Source organism: Pterocles gutturalis, unplaced genomic scaffold (genome assembly GCF_000699245.1).
Source record: "Pterocles gutturalis isolate BGI_N339 unplaced genomic scaffold, ASM69924v1 scaffold42021, whole genome shotgun sequence".
Taxonomy (NCBI): domain Eukaryota; kingdom Metazoa; phylum Chordata; class Aves; order Pterocliformes; family Pteroclidae; genus Pterocles; species Pterocles gutturalis.
Genome location: NW_010099288.1, coordinates 1 through 16,064, shown reverse-complemented (window position 1 = coordinate 16,064; position 16,064 = coordinate 1). Strand labels below are relative to the sequence as shown.

Sequence of the window (16,064 nt, the reverse complement as noted above, 5' to 3'; positions counted from 1 at the left end):
GGGGGGTGTTCTTTAATGAAGGTGTTTGCTAAGAGCTGGAAGTGTGTGAGGGGAGTGTGGAAGGGAGCAGGAACGTGGCCCCTCTCTGGGTGGAGTTTTCAGCCTGCGAGCAGAGGGCGAGTCCGTAGCGCATCTTGGGCTCCACTATTCTGTAATAAAATCTCTGCAAACCCAAACACAGCCTTTGCGGGTAGACTTGATCCTTGGAACTGTTTAATTTTGTTTTTTAGGGATCCTGGTACAGGTCTTCAGAAATACTGAAGTGCCTTAAGCGGGACTTTGGGGACAGTTAGGTAGCAGAGCCCCAAACCCAAATTGAAATTTAGAATAACTAATTTTCTGAGCACTTCAGTTTTTTGCCCGTAAATTATTGTAGATGATGGAAATTCCGTGGTTGTGCCTGCCAAAATCTGCTTCCCTGGGTGAGCGCTTTGGCAGTATCTTAGTCCAAAGAACTCCAGAAATCCACAGGGTAGGTGTTCATTCGTCAGAGTTGAGAGAAACAAGTAGAAAAAAAAACCATAATCTAGTTTGGTTTTTTCTTTTTAATTCTAGGCTAGTATGTAAAAGGTGAGCACCACCGTTTTTCTCTTCCTAAAAGTGATGAACGCCTCAGTCTTGGAGGGGATTTAATCCCATTCTTTTGAATCCCTGCTTGTGGCCTTCAGCTAGGTATCTTAGTCCTGAAAAGAAACACGGCTTCAGAAACTGCATTGTTTGGCATTTCTTCACGAGTTAGTTACAGTGCTTCTCTTTGCTGTGATTCATCCTGCACAGAGATGCCCAGTTCTCCCCAGATGCTGCTGTACAGAGAACAAAATGTTTAATGTGAGTTACCAGTTCTTTTGTGGGGCTGGGTGCTGAAGTTACGTGTGATGATGCTTCAGGTCATCATATCTGAGTCTTTTAGGATGTTGGCCCGCTGTCCTTTCCGCTCAGGTGCAGGCTGTATTCTTTCTAAGCAGCAATTCACTTTTTCTTTAAAAAAATACCATAGGTGGTTTCTCAAACCACTGTGAGCTGGCCTTTCTGTGGTGCTGGGGCTGGATTTGGCCTGTCCTACAAAGGCAAAATTGTTTTTAAGATGATGCTAACTCATCTTCTGTTCTGTTTGCTCTGAACCCCAGATCACTGTTTATTTCCTTTCTTTCCTCTTTTGCACCTGCAAGTTCATGAAATTGACTCTTGGCAGTGTATGCACAGAGTATTAGCAAATAGACAAAACATACAAACTTCTCTGTATAAAATTTCGTTTTACTTCAAGTTCACAAAATTTATGCTTACCTCATTCTTAATTATTCCCTACATCGAGATGAGAAGGAAAATCCAAAAGAGTGCAAAAGAGGCAAGTGAAAAACATCTGTTTTAACTTTTGGTGAGGCAGTGGCCCAGGGTGCCCAGAGAAGCTGTGGATGCCCCATCCCTGGAGGGGTTCAAGGCCAGGCTGGATGAGGCTTTGGGCAACCTGGGCTAGTGGGAGGTGTCCCTGCCCATGGCAGGGGGTGGCACTGGATGATCTCTAAGGTCCTTTCCAACCCACACCATGCTGTGACTCTATGTTAGTGGAGGCAATTTATGTATGATGAGATTATGTAATGAATCCCTACCAAAATGAGCATCAAAAAATGAAACACTGTTCCTGAGCTGCACTTTCTCACTTTTGATTATCAGTCCCAGCTCAGAAAGCCTTTTTTACGCTAGCCAGTAAAATTTCTTGCTCTCCCACTTATTTACGTTAAAGTTATGCTAATCTTAAACTTAAATTAGATTAATTATATATTCTTCTATGAAGACAATACACATAACCCACAAAGTCACGTTATGGTCTAGCGACAGTTCTTCTTCTAGCTCCATCAGAGATCCCAATTCCCTTAATGAGACTTCCATGCATTTTGGGTAGGGAGAAACGCTTAACAAAATCCTACAGCACAAAATCCCCAACAGATTTCTTAGCTGACTTGATAAAGCTCCATAAAACTCTGTGCTTCCCTTTTCCGTTAGAAAACTTCTCTGCTTAGGCCCCAAAACTCAGTTCTGAGTTACTAACTTTATCAAGTTTTATGTAGTGTTTACCATGACCGTATTTTCAAACAGCAGACACAGAAGCAAACCAGTAGTGTTTCTCATTTTAATTGCATAAAACCAACACGAAACAATTTTATCAAGCCTGTAAGTATACAGAGGTATATTTTTTAATACTTTTTGTATATTTTTATTTACAAAAGGAGAAACAAGCCTACAGTTTCAAGCCAAATAAAAAGGACAAAGGTAAAAGTGGAGTAGAGAGAAGAATGTGTGGGCTTTTACTTTTTTAAAAGTATCTGGAAGACAGAGGACACACAGGGAGAGCTAACAGCCAGAGTGGCTGCTGATGCCCTTGAATTTGGAACAGCGTCTGAAAAACCAACTCTTCTCCTCATGTAACGTGTGGTAGAGTCCAAAGTAGAGCAGCCCTTCAAACCTCAGATATACTCTGGGGCGCTCGAGGCTTAGTAGCCATATTTTTCATTGAGATGAGTCTTGCCATCACCGCTTTGACCTAATGGACAAAGAGGAAGAGTTGCATTATTTTTTTTTTCCTCCTCATCCAAGACAAATTTGTATCCAATATGAAATAGTCTCTAAGCAGCACAAGTCAGACCAACACAAAGCGGATAAAAAGACTGGGTATTACAATTCAAATAGTCTTTTGATTGATACCTATAATTCCTCTTAATCTTACTAATAGTGTCAATATTCCATCATATATTCATAGTTTTGTTTTCTTTTTTTTTTTCTTGTGTCCTCATTATGCCAGTTTAGACAGAAGATAAGTCTGATAATTAGCAGGCAGAGACAGAAAAAGGAGCTTCCTCGTATGGACACAGCTCCCTTAGCTATTCCAGATCAGATCTCTGAGTTACTGAACCAGGTATTTTGTTCCAGTGGATTCATATGCCTGGGAAGTGCAATCTTTTCATCAAAGCATGATTCACCAGATTATAGTTCACCTCAGTGAAATTTATTCTCACTTTTCTTATTCCCTTTGGAGCCTATCTATATTATAAGCCTGCAACAGCCTTATAAAAATTATAGTAATGAATCTAGCAAATATGGGGCATAACGTGCCAGGAAACATCAGGTTCTGGGTAAGTATTCCTGAATTACTTTTTTCCTCAAGAAGTTACAAGGACGTCCTGGCTACTTATTAGGTAGATTTTTGAGTTATAAGACTAAAAATGGTAAGGAAATGATGATACCTGCAGGAGGGATCCATATGCAATAGTCTGGGTCATCATCTGGATACTGTGAAGAAAAAAAAGGTTGCTGGACCTGCAAAAGGAGAAAAGATTTTTGAAGTGCTCCACTCCTCCAGCAATGTGTCACAGCCACTAAATCTCTCAGTTATTTGTCTCTGAATTAGTGAAAGGTGAGGGTTATTTGTACAAGAGTCAGGGAATACAGAGGAAAGAAAAAATATCAAACCCTCAAATAGATCCAGTTTATTCCCAGTAGTCACAGAGTCACAGAGTAATAGAAATGCTGATTAGATGGGACTTCTGGAGGTCATCCCGTCCCATCTCCCATCAAAACAGGACCACTGCCAAGGGTCTGCTTCTGGACAGTTTCATCTTCTTATCCTAATGTTGGGTAGTGTAATTTGACACAATTTCTTTATGCAGTGAAAAACTTCAGAGTAGGATTTTCAAGTGCTTTACTGATTTCAGCGTGCAATCCCACTGAAAACTTTGGCTTTAAGGTGACTTTCAAACTGGAGTATATAGAAGTTCAGTTGCTAGATGAAGGTAACAGTTTTTCAAAAGAAAATAAAAGCCATTTTTTCATGTCCCACTGGCATCACTGAAACCTTTAAAGCAAACTGAAACAGGTCGCTTGCAATTCAAATGTTGACACAACAATGTCTTTTTGTTCCTAGATTTTTAAGTTTTGCCACATCAGCATTGTCTTCCCAAAAACTTTTGTTTTGAACATCTGCAGGTAGCTATCAAAAAAATTCATACAACTATAGAGTGCAGGACTCAAGAGCTCAAAAAGTAGCCAAGTTCCTCAGCACTGATTTGCATTACTCTGTAGTATCATGACAGTCTTCAGTTATGCAGCTGAAGCAATTTTTCATTCCCTCAAAAAACTTTCCTTCCCCAAATTAACCTCTAAACCAGTTCTTTTGGAAGACTAATATTTTCCAGAACATTAGACTCCAGAGTTGAACAGTTTTTAAGTATGGCTTGTGAACAGTCACTTTAAAATTGTTTTTCCAGTTTTACATGATTCAAAGTTATTCTGCAAATATTAAATGAGGAATAAAACCCCAAAGCTGACGTCTGATTGATATTATCCATTCAAGATCTGAGCCCAAAGGCAGAGACAGCATGTGTAAAAAGGGATTTGTGATGGAAGAGAGAATAGAGCTAAGCCACTGGTATTTGGAGAATGCTTGGTGTTACAGCGAACTCTGTGCTGATGAGAAGCTGCCCTGTTCTCCCATATTCGTACGGTAAATGGTATAACTGGGGCTTTAACAGTATGAATTTACTCTTGCTTTCTTTATCAATACGCTTTGTAGACCAGCAACAGAGAATGATCTAAAGACTGTGCCTCCTTGGGTCCTTCGCCAGGACTAACAAGGTGGTCGCGCAGAGTTAAGTTTCTTTAAGTGAGTGGTGCAGGGCTAGAATTAGGTGGCCGCCACAACAAAACTGTCCCAATGGTCAGCACAGTAATCTTCAGTGGCAGTCAGCAGAAGGGTGGATGCACTCCCAAGGGAAGAGCCTCACAATAATCACTAGGCTATCTGCTTGCTGTTCCTGCCTAGCTCCAAGAAGGCAACAATTGTCTGTGTCCCAAAACATCCAAGGCTCATACACTTTACATTTTAATACGAATCTTAAGCTACAGAGTCATGGTATCATAACTGACCTTGTTTGAGCTATTGATCTTCACTTTCTCAGATGTTTCTTCGGGTTCCTTATGTACTGCCTCAAATGCTGACAAGAAAGAAGATTTGTTTTATGACACATCATGAATCATGACCAATTCTATCAGAAATAATCTTATAGAAAATCCACATTAAAATGGATACATCTAAAAGGAAATCCAAGACAGCTCACTGCAACAAAATTAGTGCTGAAGACCAATGAACATATTTTTGATTTTCATAGATTAACTTACGTCTAATACACTGGCACTGACCTACCTGAATGCAGTTTAATGTGTTCACTTTTAGGTATATGGCAGATGTTTGCTTTCTAAAAGGATACTCTCTGTCTGTAACCACTGCAGTGACTGATCTGGAAGGTAACAGTAGGAAACGTGCAGGACCAACACGCTTTTTAAAAAAAACCAAAACAAACCCAACAGTAATTTCAGAGTAACATAGGCAAGATGAAGACAGAAAGATAGAAGGTTTTTCTGTCACTTCATCTGTGAAATATTGAGACTCTTGTGAATTAAGGACAGGACAACATTCTTTAGAGTCTGAGTTATGGAAAAAATAGAAAATTTATGCAGATCTCCTCCAAACATTCAGTACACCAAACACAGTCTTCATTTTGAGGATCTGATTTTTTTTTCCATGTACATGTAGAGGGGCCATCTGAGTCACTAACAGACTATTAGCTAATGTTATCTAGTATTTGTCACTTCATAAAAGGAAAGTTCTGTCCTTCTGTAATGTTAAAAGCTACTGCAAGAAAATAAGAGGGTAAAAAAAGTGTTATGTTTATGCTCCTAAATTAAAATAACTTCTCATGCTGTTTTTTTTTAAAAACAAAGGCTCTCAAACCAGTTAATGATTATGAAAAGTAAGAAGAACTGAAATGTAGTTGCAGTGACCTATCTTCACTATACGTTTACCACTTCCCAAGCAAAACAGAGTCCTTAATTTGAATTCTAAATTCTTATTTTAAGCTCTAGGATTAGGCTTAGTTTCCTTCTGCTGACAGAAGATGACAATAGCTCCTTTAGACAGTTTCTAAACCCACATGGTACTGTACAATAGAGTCAAAATGGCATTGCTCACCTTGAGATTTCTCTTGTGAAGGTCCCATCTGAGGCTTATTCCTTAGTATCCTTGGCTCAGGCAGAAAATTAACCCCTGGGGAAAAAAATAAATAAGAAAGAGCTGAGTATTATATATACCATTTTAAAAATTATTTTTCCTCCTTACAAACTCACCTGAAGCTTTACACAGACATTTCTTCTCTTATTAAGTCACTCTCCATGCCAACAGTATGTTCTATTTGTTATCATATGGACACTCCATCGAATGAAAGCAGGGTTTATCAAAATAGCACATTTCTTGAGTACAGGACATTGCCACCAAAAGCATGAAAAAGTGACTGCCAAGCAGAGTTTCAGCTGCAACTGTCTGAAACTCATCTATTGGCATACTGACTCTGGGACTTACGGCAAAAATCTGTGGAAAATAAATCGGCTTGGAGAACCTGTGACTCAAACCTTAGGAGATTCACATAGCTCTAAAAAAATCCAGCAGTAACAGACACAGCTTCATTACCAGAAAAATCAAAACCAACATTTTACCATCCTGAAAGGATTCTAGATTCTTCTTATTGCAAGGAGAACCATCGGCAGCATCTGTTTCTTTTCCTGTTTCTTCCTCTGTTGCCATTTTCATTTCCGGGCTTGATGCTTTGCTGTTTGTTCCATCTGCTTCTTGCTCCTCCTCCATTTCTTCCTCTTCTTCCTCCTCCTCTGGTCCATCATCTTTCATTTTTAACAAGCTTTCAGGGATGTCTGGACGCTTGACAGGCAACTTCTGCAGGAGAAAGACTTGTGCATCAGTGCTAAGATAATATGGAGGTAAATGTCACAGGTATTCATCACAGGAAAAAGCACTCAGAGTGCTTTTGAGTGCAAGGAAACACTCTTAGGATGAAGGGTAGTTAAGTTTTAAGGAAAAGTTATTAGTAGAGACGGAAGATGAAAAAGTATGTTCCAGCCCATAGACAAGGAGTGCAGTCTTTTCCTAAGAGGGACACTGGAAACTGAACCAAGCTTGGATATCATCTTTGCTAAAAGACCAAGAAAAACAAAAGAAGGCAAAGGACCAGCTGCTGAGGTGTAACAGTGGTCCAGGCTGATGTCCCCAGACTGCAGCCGTGCCTCAGGGCACAAACTGGCAATTCCTGGCAGCGATCAGTGTCTGACAGCCCCTGCTTGCTGCCCTGTGTTTCCATACATAGGAGGAGGAGGAGACATGGTTGCCACCTACAGCCTCCATAGCCTGAGAAGGTGTCTGAGGAATAGCCTCTGACTCACAGTACTTACTGTTTAACTTACCCCTAGGCTGCCAGTTTTCAGCTTGAATTTGCTCCCCCCTTTCATTGCTCCAAAGAGAGGCAGGGTCATCTTTTTAGGCTTGCTCTCTGCTTCTAGACTGTTACTCCCACTCCTAATAAAAATTAGATATAAAAAAAACCAGCGTACAAAGTATCAAACAAGTCTTATATTTACAAATGCAAAAAATCTGCAAATTAGAAGTAGATATATAAAAATCCTTTTATTTCTCTCTTGCTTGGAACACCCAAGGACAAAGCTGCAGGAGATGACTCCTCTGTCCTACATACACGCTGTAGGATTCGAACACTTGCCATCCAGCAAGAAAAAAATAAAAAAGGGAAAAAAAAAGCTCGCCTCAAATTCAATTGCATGCACATACTTACATCTGTATCTAATATATATGTATATATAAAACACACTCGAAAGCCCAATCTCAACTGAAGTACCTTTATAAGTAGTTAAACCTCTAATCAAGCTGCCACTAGCCAACGATGAACCCCGCACTCGCCCACCTGCGTTGTAGCCGTGTTGCTAGCCACTACACTTGACTTCCACCCACATTTCAAAGAGCAAAAGTGGTTCTCATGTTGCACATAATAACCCTTAAAATTCCTCAGTTCCTTTTGGATCTGGGCTGGGGGAAAAAAAATTAACAAAGCTGACACCAAAGCTGACTTACTGGGGCTTCAGCTCAGGCAGTTCTGCAGGCTTGACAAGCTTTATTAACCCTTTCAGTCTCTGCTGCTCCTTCTTCAGTTCAAACGACCGCAAGTGAAGCTTCTTTCGTGCCACGCCGTCTAAGGTGCATCCTGATTTTATTTCAGTCATGAATTCATCCAGGGAATCTTGAGCTGCTGGCTGGGACTGGACTAAGCAAGACAAAGGGAAGATACATATTGTTATGGGTGGGGAGATGAAAACTCTACTCATCAAGTCCTACCTTTAGGGACTAAGGTATGCATGAACAACTATCCTCTCTGAGAGTTTCTGTCCAATGGTGAAATACCGAAGGTTGTTAGCCCTAGAAAGATGAAAGCATTTCTCCTAACAAAAGCCATACCGTAAACCTTAATCTGCTTACATAACAAAATCTCTCTCTTAAAACAGAACATTTCTTTAGGAGTAAGTGTCTCTATTTTAGGTTGTTCATTCCACTTCAGTATCTGCTGTCCCTAAAAAAGCCGCGTAAGTGTTCTTTTTGTAGCCACAGACCAAAATAAACAGATACAAAGAATCCCACTCCACTGCGTGCAGAATCCCATTTTGGCTTAATAGTTTCATGTTAGGCTGTTCATACAAAATTCACCTTGGTTTTGACTGGATTTTCTAACAAGAAGACACTGCTCTCTACTTGAAAAAGAATAATGACAGTCTTTCTACTCCACCTGATTTCAAATATTAATAATTCTATGTATATTTGACTAACCAAAATAAAAGGAGGAAAAACTAAAGCTCTAATAACTAAGAAAAATAAACACAGAATTCTAACATATGCATTTCAAAAAACCCAAACAAAAACCCCAGGAAAACTCATTTTTTGGGCTTGAACAAAGATTCTGAAGTTTTTATATTGTGTTCAAAAATAACTTGGAGGCAAACAAAGAAAAATGTTGTTGCTAGAATTTTGACATGCCTTTTGACAGGCAGTCTTCTGCCTGGTAATGTTATATGAAAGTGGCAAATATGATAGTTATTTGCTGCCTTATAAGCATTTATGTATATAAGCACAAGAATAATTATGTGACCAATGAGTTATTTTCAGTTCAGCTTGAGCTAATTAAGTAGCACCTGAAATTTTAAATGTGTACAAATAAAATAGTCTCAGTTATTGTTAAGAGAACATATTCAAGCAGTTTTACATGACTTAAATATTAAGAGAAAAGTCTGATAAGACTCATGTTTCAGATTGACTCAATTGAGAAGGATATTGCTTATCTAGAACAAAACAGTTTACAACTTCCAAATATATGAAAGTCGTAACAGTAACTGTTCAAAGACATGCAGAATTAAAAGGCCCTGCCAGGCAGGGGGGTTGGAACTACATGATCCTTGAGGTCCCTTCCAACCCGGGTCATTCTATGATTCTATGATTCTATGATTCATTCTATAAGAAAGAGTTGTAGCATCCACCTCCACGCAAATATAAATGATGACAAAACATGTCCTAAAAGAAATTCAGATAGAAATACTCTTCTTTTTCCTCTTAACTCTTTGTATGAGCTGAGACAAAAACCATTGATGAAAAGACGTTGATAAACAGTCTGAAACTCCCAGGAGGCAGAAGCTGAGCAGCATGACCATTTGATTTAAACACCTCATTTCAAAGATAGCGTTTAGTGTCTAGAATGACAACTTAGAACAATTAAAGGTACAACTCCACAACTCGCTTCTTTGGCTGCAGACCAGAGTAAGAGTGCTTCAGTCAGTGGGAGATCTTCAGCGAGTCAGATCACCCTTTGTGCAAACAGGAGTGTCTACTTGATTCCACCAGCAGTGCCTCATCTCAGGTCCTTCAGCTGCAGGGTTACTGTCAGCACTCAGTATCTGCTGCAGCAGTTTTCTACAGCACTGAAGTGAAATCTGACATTGCGAGGAGGTGAATCAACCAGGGCTCTTATACTTTATATTCCAGGGAAGAAAGCTGTAGGGCTATTTACTGCACCATCAACTTATTGATGATTTTATTCTGAACAGGCAACCAAAGAAGAGACTGAAGAACTCTACGTGCTTGATTTTCATTCAGCTGTTTCAGTGAATGAGAGATACCCAGTCAGTCCATCAGTAGTTCGTTCTGAAGAGCTCCAGAGAACAATTTGTGAACTTCTGCTCTGATCTCAGACAACCACTCAATTCCTCCAGGTGCGTGAGGCGTTGCAATTTAGCCTGTCATTCACTCACTGGTCTCTATACTCTTGCCCTTAGGCTACAAATCATCCTCACACACACACACAACGTACCTGATGATGCAATATTCACTATGGTTTATCCTGGCCTGGCTCTAGGAGATTCCCATCCGATCCTGAATTACACTGCATTGCAGTGAGTGCTGGGACTGCCCTTTTCCCAAGGCTCTAAACCAGCTCTGTAGCCAGTTCTCATTTACCAAACCACAACAACATAGATCAGAATTATCTGCTGCTAGTAAAAGTCTCTAAATGAACAGATTCTTCCTTCTCCAAGCCTCTACTACAATATGATTTAACAGCTTTGTTGAGAAACAGTATCAGCAGAAACAAAGGCATCATAGCACACAGAAGCTGGGAGGGACATGTCTCAGACCGCAGCACTAGAGAGGAAAATACCCATCTAATGCACAAAGATAGCCCAGCTCTCAGACTGTTGCGGGGCTTCCTGGAGAGAAATTCTGCTGACAAACTGCAGCCTTGATTAACGCCAACTCTGTTAAAAGCTTTTTGTATGAAGAACCAGCCTAAACACATTTCCTTCATGACTTCCTTTTATTCCACAAGACATCAGAATGCAGCAGTTTGTGTAGCAAGGTTTAAAATCGAACTCAGTACCTGATACAGTCCCCACTTTGGAAAGGCTCTGCCTTTGTACCCAAAGACATAATCCCAGAACCTGAATGGCACCCACGTAAGCCATAAGTTCACTGAACATACAGGCTATGCGTCAACTGCTTTGATGCCACATTTCTCTTTTCCCACCTTTTTAAGGTGCATCTGCAATGAGACACATGAAATAGAAGGTACTGTCTCTTCTGTCTGTTGTTTGCTCTTCCCTTTTGAATGGTTTTGGAGGGAGTAGAAAAAAACATGTTCCTCGAATTGGGTCAGTTTTACCAATATCAGCAGATAAACAGTAATAATGCTCACCCCTCTTATGCTCCAGGAGCTTGTAGACTCACCTGGTCACCTTAACTTACATATTGCAGATACCCATAAGATAAATTTTAATTTCTTTACTGTTCGTTAAGGAAAGCACTACAATCAAATAAACTTCATGCCTTACCTTTCCCTGAAGCCTTCAGCTTCTCTGTTATCTCAGAAAGCTCATTTTCAGCTTCTTTTAGCTTTCTGACCTATGAAAGAACAACACACTTAGAAGATCTTTTTATCTTCTTAAAAATCCCCTTTTAAGAGTTACTCAAACATCCTACCAGATTACCTCCATTTTTCTCCTTCTGATCTTTTTGCCCAGGAGTTTCTGGGCTGAAAAAATTATAGTCTAGATTGTTCCTACAGAACTTATCAGTCCTTTCACATACTGTTCAAATAATTTTATTTCTGAAATACGAAAGTATGTATAATGCTTCTGCATCAATGTTCCATCGTCACTGTGATCCTCCCTATCCCTGCTCTCCCACACCTCTTGTCTGTTGGCACACCCCTGTCAGTCCGGCTGCTCGTTATTTGAAGCAGAATGAGATCTTCCTCTGGGATGGGCCCTGTGCTTGCCATTATTTTCTGATAATTTAAAACTATTTTAAAAGTATCACGTTCTGGTGCTTCCTTCATCCCCTGTTTTGATCCAGTAGGTAGAAGGCAATACTACACAGGCAAGAGCAAGGTAGTGTGCTTCCACTTCAAGAAAGTAGGCAATTTTTTCAGGTATTTATAGATATTGTCCACAAAGCAAAAAAGCACTGCTCAGAGTTACAAAGTTCTCTTGCCTCCCCTAGCTTATGACAAATCAAACTCTTGTACACAGTGACAGAACTTAAGGACTGAACCCTGTTCTCCAGAGAAGGGACAACGCACGCAGCTGCAGACTACTTTTTCTACAGACTGACTTGGTCTTAAGACATGAGGCTTCCTGGTGACAGAGCACTTCATTCTCTTCGGGCAGTCATCCCTTCTGCGTACTGTGGCAGATCTGTGCCAGTCAGCAGCAGTCACAATGATGGTTTCTGTGATGTGGATACTAAGTACTAAACTGGAATAACAAACCACTCTGTTGTTTAAAAAGTCTAAGGTTTCTTCTATACCCCATTTTTTCCCCTCTCAAAACCTTAGAAAGCCTCTCATTCTACAGGCATCAAATCTTGCCTGATTTTATTCTACCTTGGCCAATTAATATCTAAAGGTCTTAAATGACACTAAGAGTTCAGGCTTAGTAACAATACATGCAGGAGAAAATAAGCCTGGCATGTCATAATAATTCTTCTTACCAGAGAGTCATAAGTCTCTGGTTTTTCTTCTATTTTACCAGCTTTTTTCATTCTGTTCAGTCGCTTCTTTTCTACAGCACCAGTTCGATCAAGGAAGGTGTCATCATCACTGTCATAAAAATCCTCGTCCTCCCAGTTCTTTGATTTCCTTTTTCGGGATACTGGGAAAGGTAAGGGAGAGGGCAAGAAACAAAACTGTTTGCATAGCACTGAGCAACAAAACAAACTCAAGATAGCAATCTCAAATATCTGGTGTAGCGCTTTGAGAATGACCACAGCATTTGACCAGTTATTCACCTGCTTCTTGCCTCAGGACTCCCCGAGCATCGAGCAGCCTGCAAGCTTCCAGGGCGCACTGTATCATCGCTTCCTTCTTCTTTCCTGAATGGAGCACCTCTGCCACCAGCTGCTTCCCTGATGCGTCATCCACAGGCAGCCTGTTCAGTTCGAAGGATCAGAGGACAGCTCCAATACAAACAGCTTTTCACAGATGCAGCTCAGCTATCATATTTATGACAGTGGCACTGCTCTTCCCATTTCACTCTACTCTTTTTTTGTGGGTTAGGTATTTTCATTTTTCATCTCCTACAGTGCTAGTCAAAACACAAGCGTGGATTTCCTAAAGCATGCGAGTAATTTTTTATTTAACTAGTCCAAACAATAATGCTTCCTGTATTCATTCCACTGGGAACACAAGAAGTTAAAAATGTTAAACATCAATCCCTGAATCATTTTAAGCACCAAGAGCTCGCATCCATGCGACACCAGTAACAGATATTTTACACCATACTGAGGCAAAGGTTCTGGAAGCAGTACAACCATTGAAAAGTTGTACCTATCCGTTTGAGATCTATCCTGCTGACTTAATCTCCACCTCACCTTCTCCTGTCTAATAAAAGAATGATGTCAGTGGCCTCTTGAAGGAACTCATCTGCCTTATACCATACACAAGAACTGAAATTGGATACAGAGTAGAACGACTTTTTTTTCTCTCTCTCATTAGGAAGTAAAAGACACAACCTCCCAGTTTCTTCCCTTGTATTTAGATTGAATGTATTTCTCAAAACGAGGGGAATTGAAAGAATTTAGAGCCTTGCTTTTCTGATTTTCATCTCTAAGGAACACCAAATGCTGCCAGACCAGAAAGGAGTGCAGACACTGAACTAGGCACTGATCCTTGAACTTCTGTCTCAGTATCAGGGCTTAGGTCTAATTCCAGCTGGCCTCCTTGCCGAGCGTGACAAGACAATTCCTGGAGCTTTCGTCTGTGAATTCAAGGAAGCCAGCTTCTATGTACAAAAGTGAACAGAGAGATACGTACTTGATTCTGCATAGCCAGCTATTGTGCCCACGATCATCGTATTCATATACCAACTCTTCTCCTACAAAGGAAAAGAAAGTTGATATCGTTACCAAAATTGAAAGAAGCAGGAATAATCTTTACAGCAGAGAATGTCATGGTTAAACAAAAGGCATCAAATGCCCTTGTTACATATCAAAGCACTGAATTTGCCTTTTTTTTAAGCCAAGGGATCTTCAACTGATATTATGCTCATTTGGTTGTTTTTCATAATCAAGGCTTTTTCAGATCAAAAATCTACAACTAGCCTGTTCAGGAATACGTAGTTCAAAGAAAAAACGATCTTTCGTCTGTGTGTATTAATGGAAATGACAATGCAAACTGTCATTACTTCAGTCTGGATTCACAGATATTGCTTATCTTGAAGATTAATTTTTCACTTCAGCAGATAAATGAGTCATCTCTGAGTTTCACTAGCAACCACCAAAAGTTTAAATTAATTCATTATTGCCTTTTGTCTTTTTATACTTTCCAATTCTATCTCACAATCACAGCAGTCTCCAAACAAAACCGTCTGGAATTTGATAGTTTGGGATTTTTCAGCATAGCTTCAAATACTGCAGGGTGGGTCAGTCCAGAAGAATACAAGGTGCTCTCTGTAAATCCCAGTTTAGAAATGAGGAACTAAGCCTCAGATCTGCAATGGTGAGCTAAGTTGTAATAAAACGAAAACCAAACACCTCCCCCAAACTTGACCAAACAAAAAACCCTACCCACAGTGTAATAGAAAAGTTTAGCTCCCAGACCTTAATTCCCAAAGGAAAACAAGAACACAAATATCACACTTCGCTAAATAGACAAAAATTAATTAAAAGAAAAAAGGAAAAGAAAAAAAAAGTACCTTCTCTGTCAAAAAAGCCCTGTAAGGCCTTCCTAGGATCTTTCACATACAAGGCATCTTGTACATCCTGAAAATCAATAGCAATAGGGTTTTCTTCAACCTCATCCTCCTCAGCATCCTCCCCTAGAAGACATACAAAGTGCAGATAAATACAGTGAAACGTCAGAACGAGAACACCAGTATATTTCAGCTTTTGTTAATTTGAAAGAAGTATCAGCTACATCATCCTAAAATTATTTCCTTTGAATATAATTTCTGCATCCAATCCAAAGCCCACCCTGCTGCTTTTTTGCTATTAGCTATTCCACTATAAGCTACAGTTTCGCAGATGAACATCACCGCATCCTGGGGACAAACCACACACCATTAACCCAAGCTCCCAGTTTGGTGGCCCTTTATAAGCATAGGCAAATTATCTTCTTCCTGATTTTAAAAGGAACTCTAGCATACCTCTCACCAGATACAAGCTCACCTTGTCACAGCACTCTTCATTTTAAAAGGAAAAGGATTAATTTGTACTCAACAGGTTCCACCGGACTGGGACACTTGGCATCCGATTGGAATTTCAAGCCTAGTATGCCCTGAAAGCTGGCTTAAGGACCTTCCAAGGTGTATCGGCTGATTTAGGCGTCATCACTCACCCATTCCCCAGGAGCAGCTCATATCAGTGTTCTGACTCCTCTCGCTGCTTCTCTCCTCTTTTTCATCTTCCTCATCAGAGTCCTCTCCCAGCATTGTCTTTTCTAATTTTGCTTGCTGCTGCTTACGCAAAGCCTTCAGCTGTGTCACCGTCAGTTCTGACTCAGACTCCTGGTCCTCTTCGGGTCCCTACGGGACAAACAGTAACTTTACAGAAGTGTTTTTTGAAAGAAAATGAAAAAAAAGAAGTCTTTTTAACACACACACAGATTATGTACAATAACAGAAACAAATCATTATGGTGCTTTTCAAAGAGTAGAATTATTAGACTGCTTGTTATGGTTTGCATCCCCAAGTATTGTTTTAATATCCTTTCTAAAGGGGGAAAGGGGGGAACGAGCATTACTGCATAGTTATAGGGACTCAAATGTAATTGTATTTTAAAGGCAGAATCCAAAATTTTTTTAGTGGTGCCACATGGGAGAATCTGAGGAATGAGCAAGTAAATCCTCTGAGGTGCATGCGGGGCACTCCGAGTGCTTTCTAAGTCCCTACTAATAAAAGCTCCCCTTGATCACAAAGAAATACGAGCACTTTACTTTCCCGGGGCATCACACTTGTGGAGAGAGTTTCCCAATACATCCCACGGATGGAGAGAAACGCCTTTTGCACCCATTGCCCGCCAGCAGAAGCTGCCTGAGGCAGAGCTGCCCTGTGCCCAGCACACCAGCACGGGGAAACCCAACACCTTGCTCTGCCCTTCACAGAATCATGGAATCATGAAGGTTGGAAAA

General features: G+C 40.2%; 1 protein-coding gene across 1 annotated transcript; it reads right to left on the bottom strand.

Annotated features, from left to right (window-relative positions):
• Positions 1-2,489: 2,489 nt before the first annotated feature.
• Positions 2,490-15,477, bottom strand: SLC4A1AP (solute carrier family 4 (anion exchanger), member 1, adaptor protein; the record flags this gene model as incomplete). Its single annotated transcript, XM_010075912.1, is given in 12 exon segments — positions 2,490-2,539; positions 3,240-3,288; positions 4,918-4,985; positions 6,541-6,775; positions 7,300-7,408; positions 7,979-8,168; positions 11,272-11,341; positions 12,431-12,591; positions 12,728-12,867; positions 13,752-13,812; positions 14,632-14,754; positions 15,273-15,477. Coding segments are annotated over 12 exon segments (1,461 nt in total), but the record flags the coding sequence as incomplete, so codon positions are not given.
• Between the last annotated feature and the right edge of the window lie 587 nt (positions 15,478-16,064).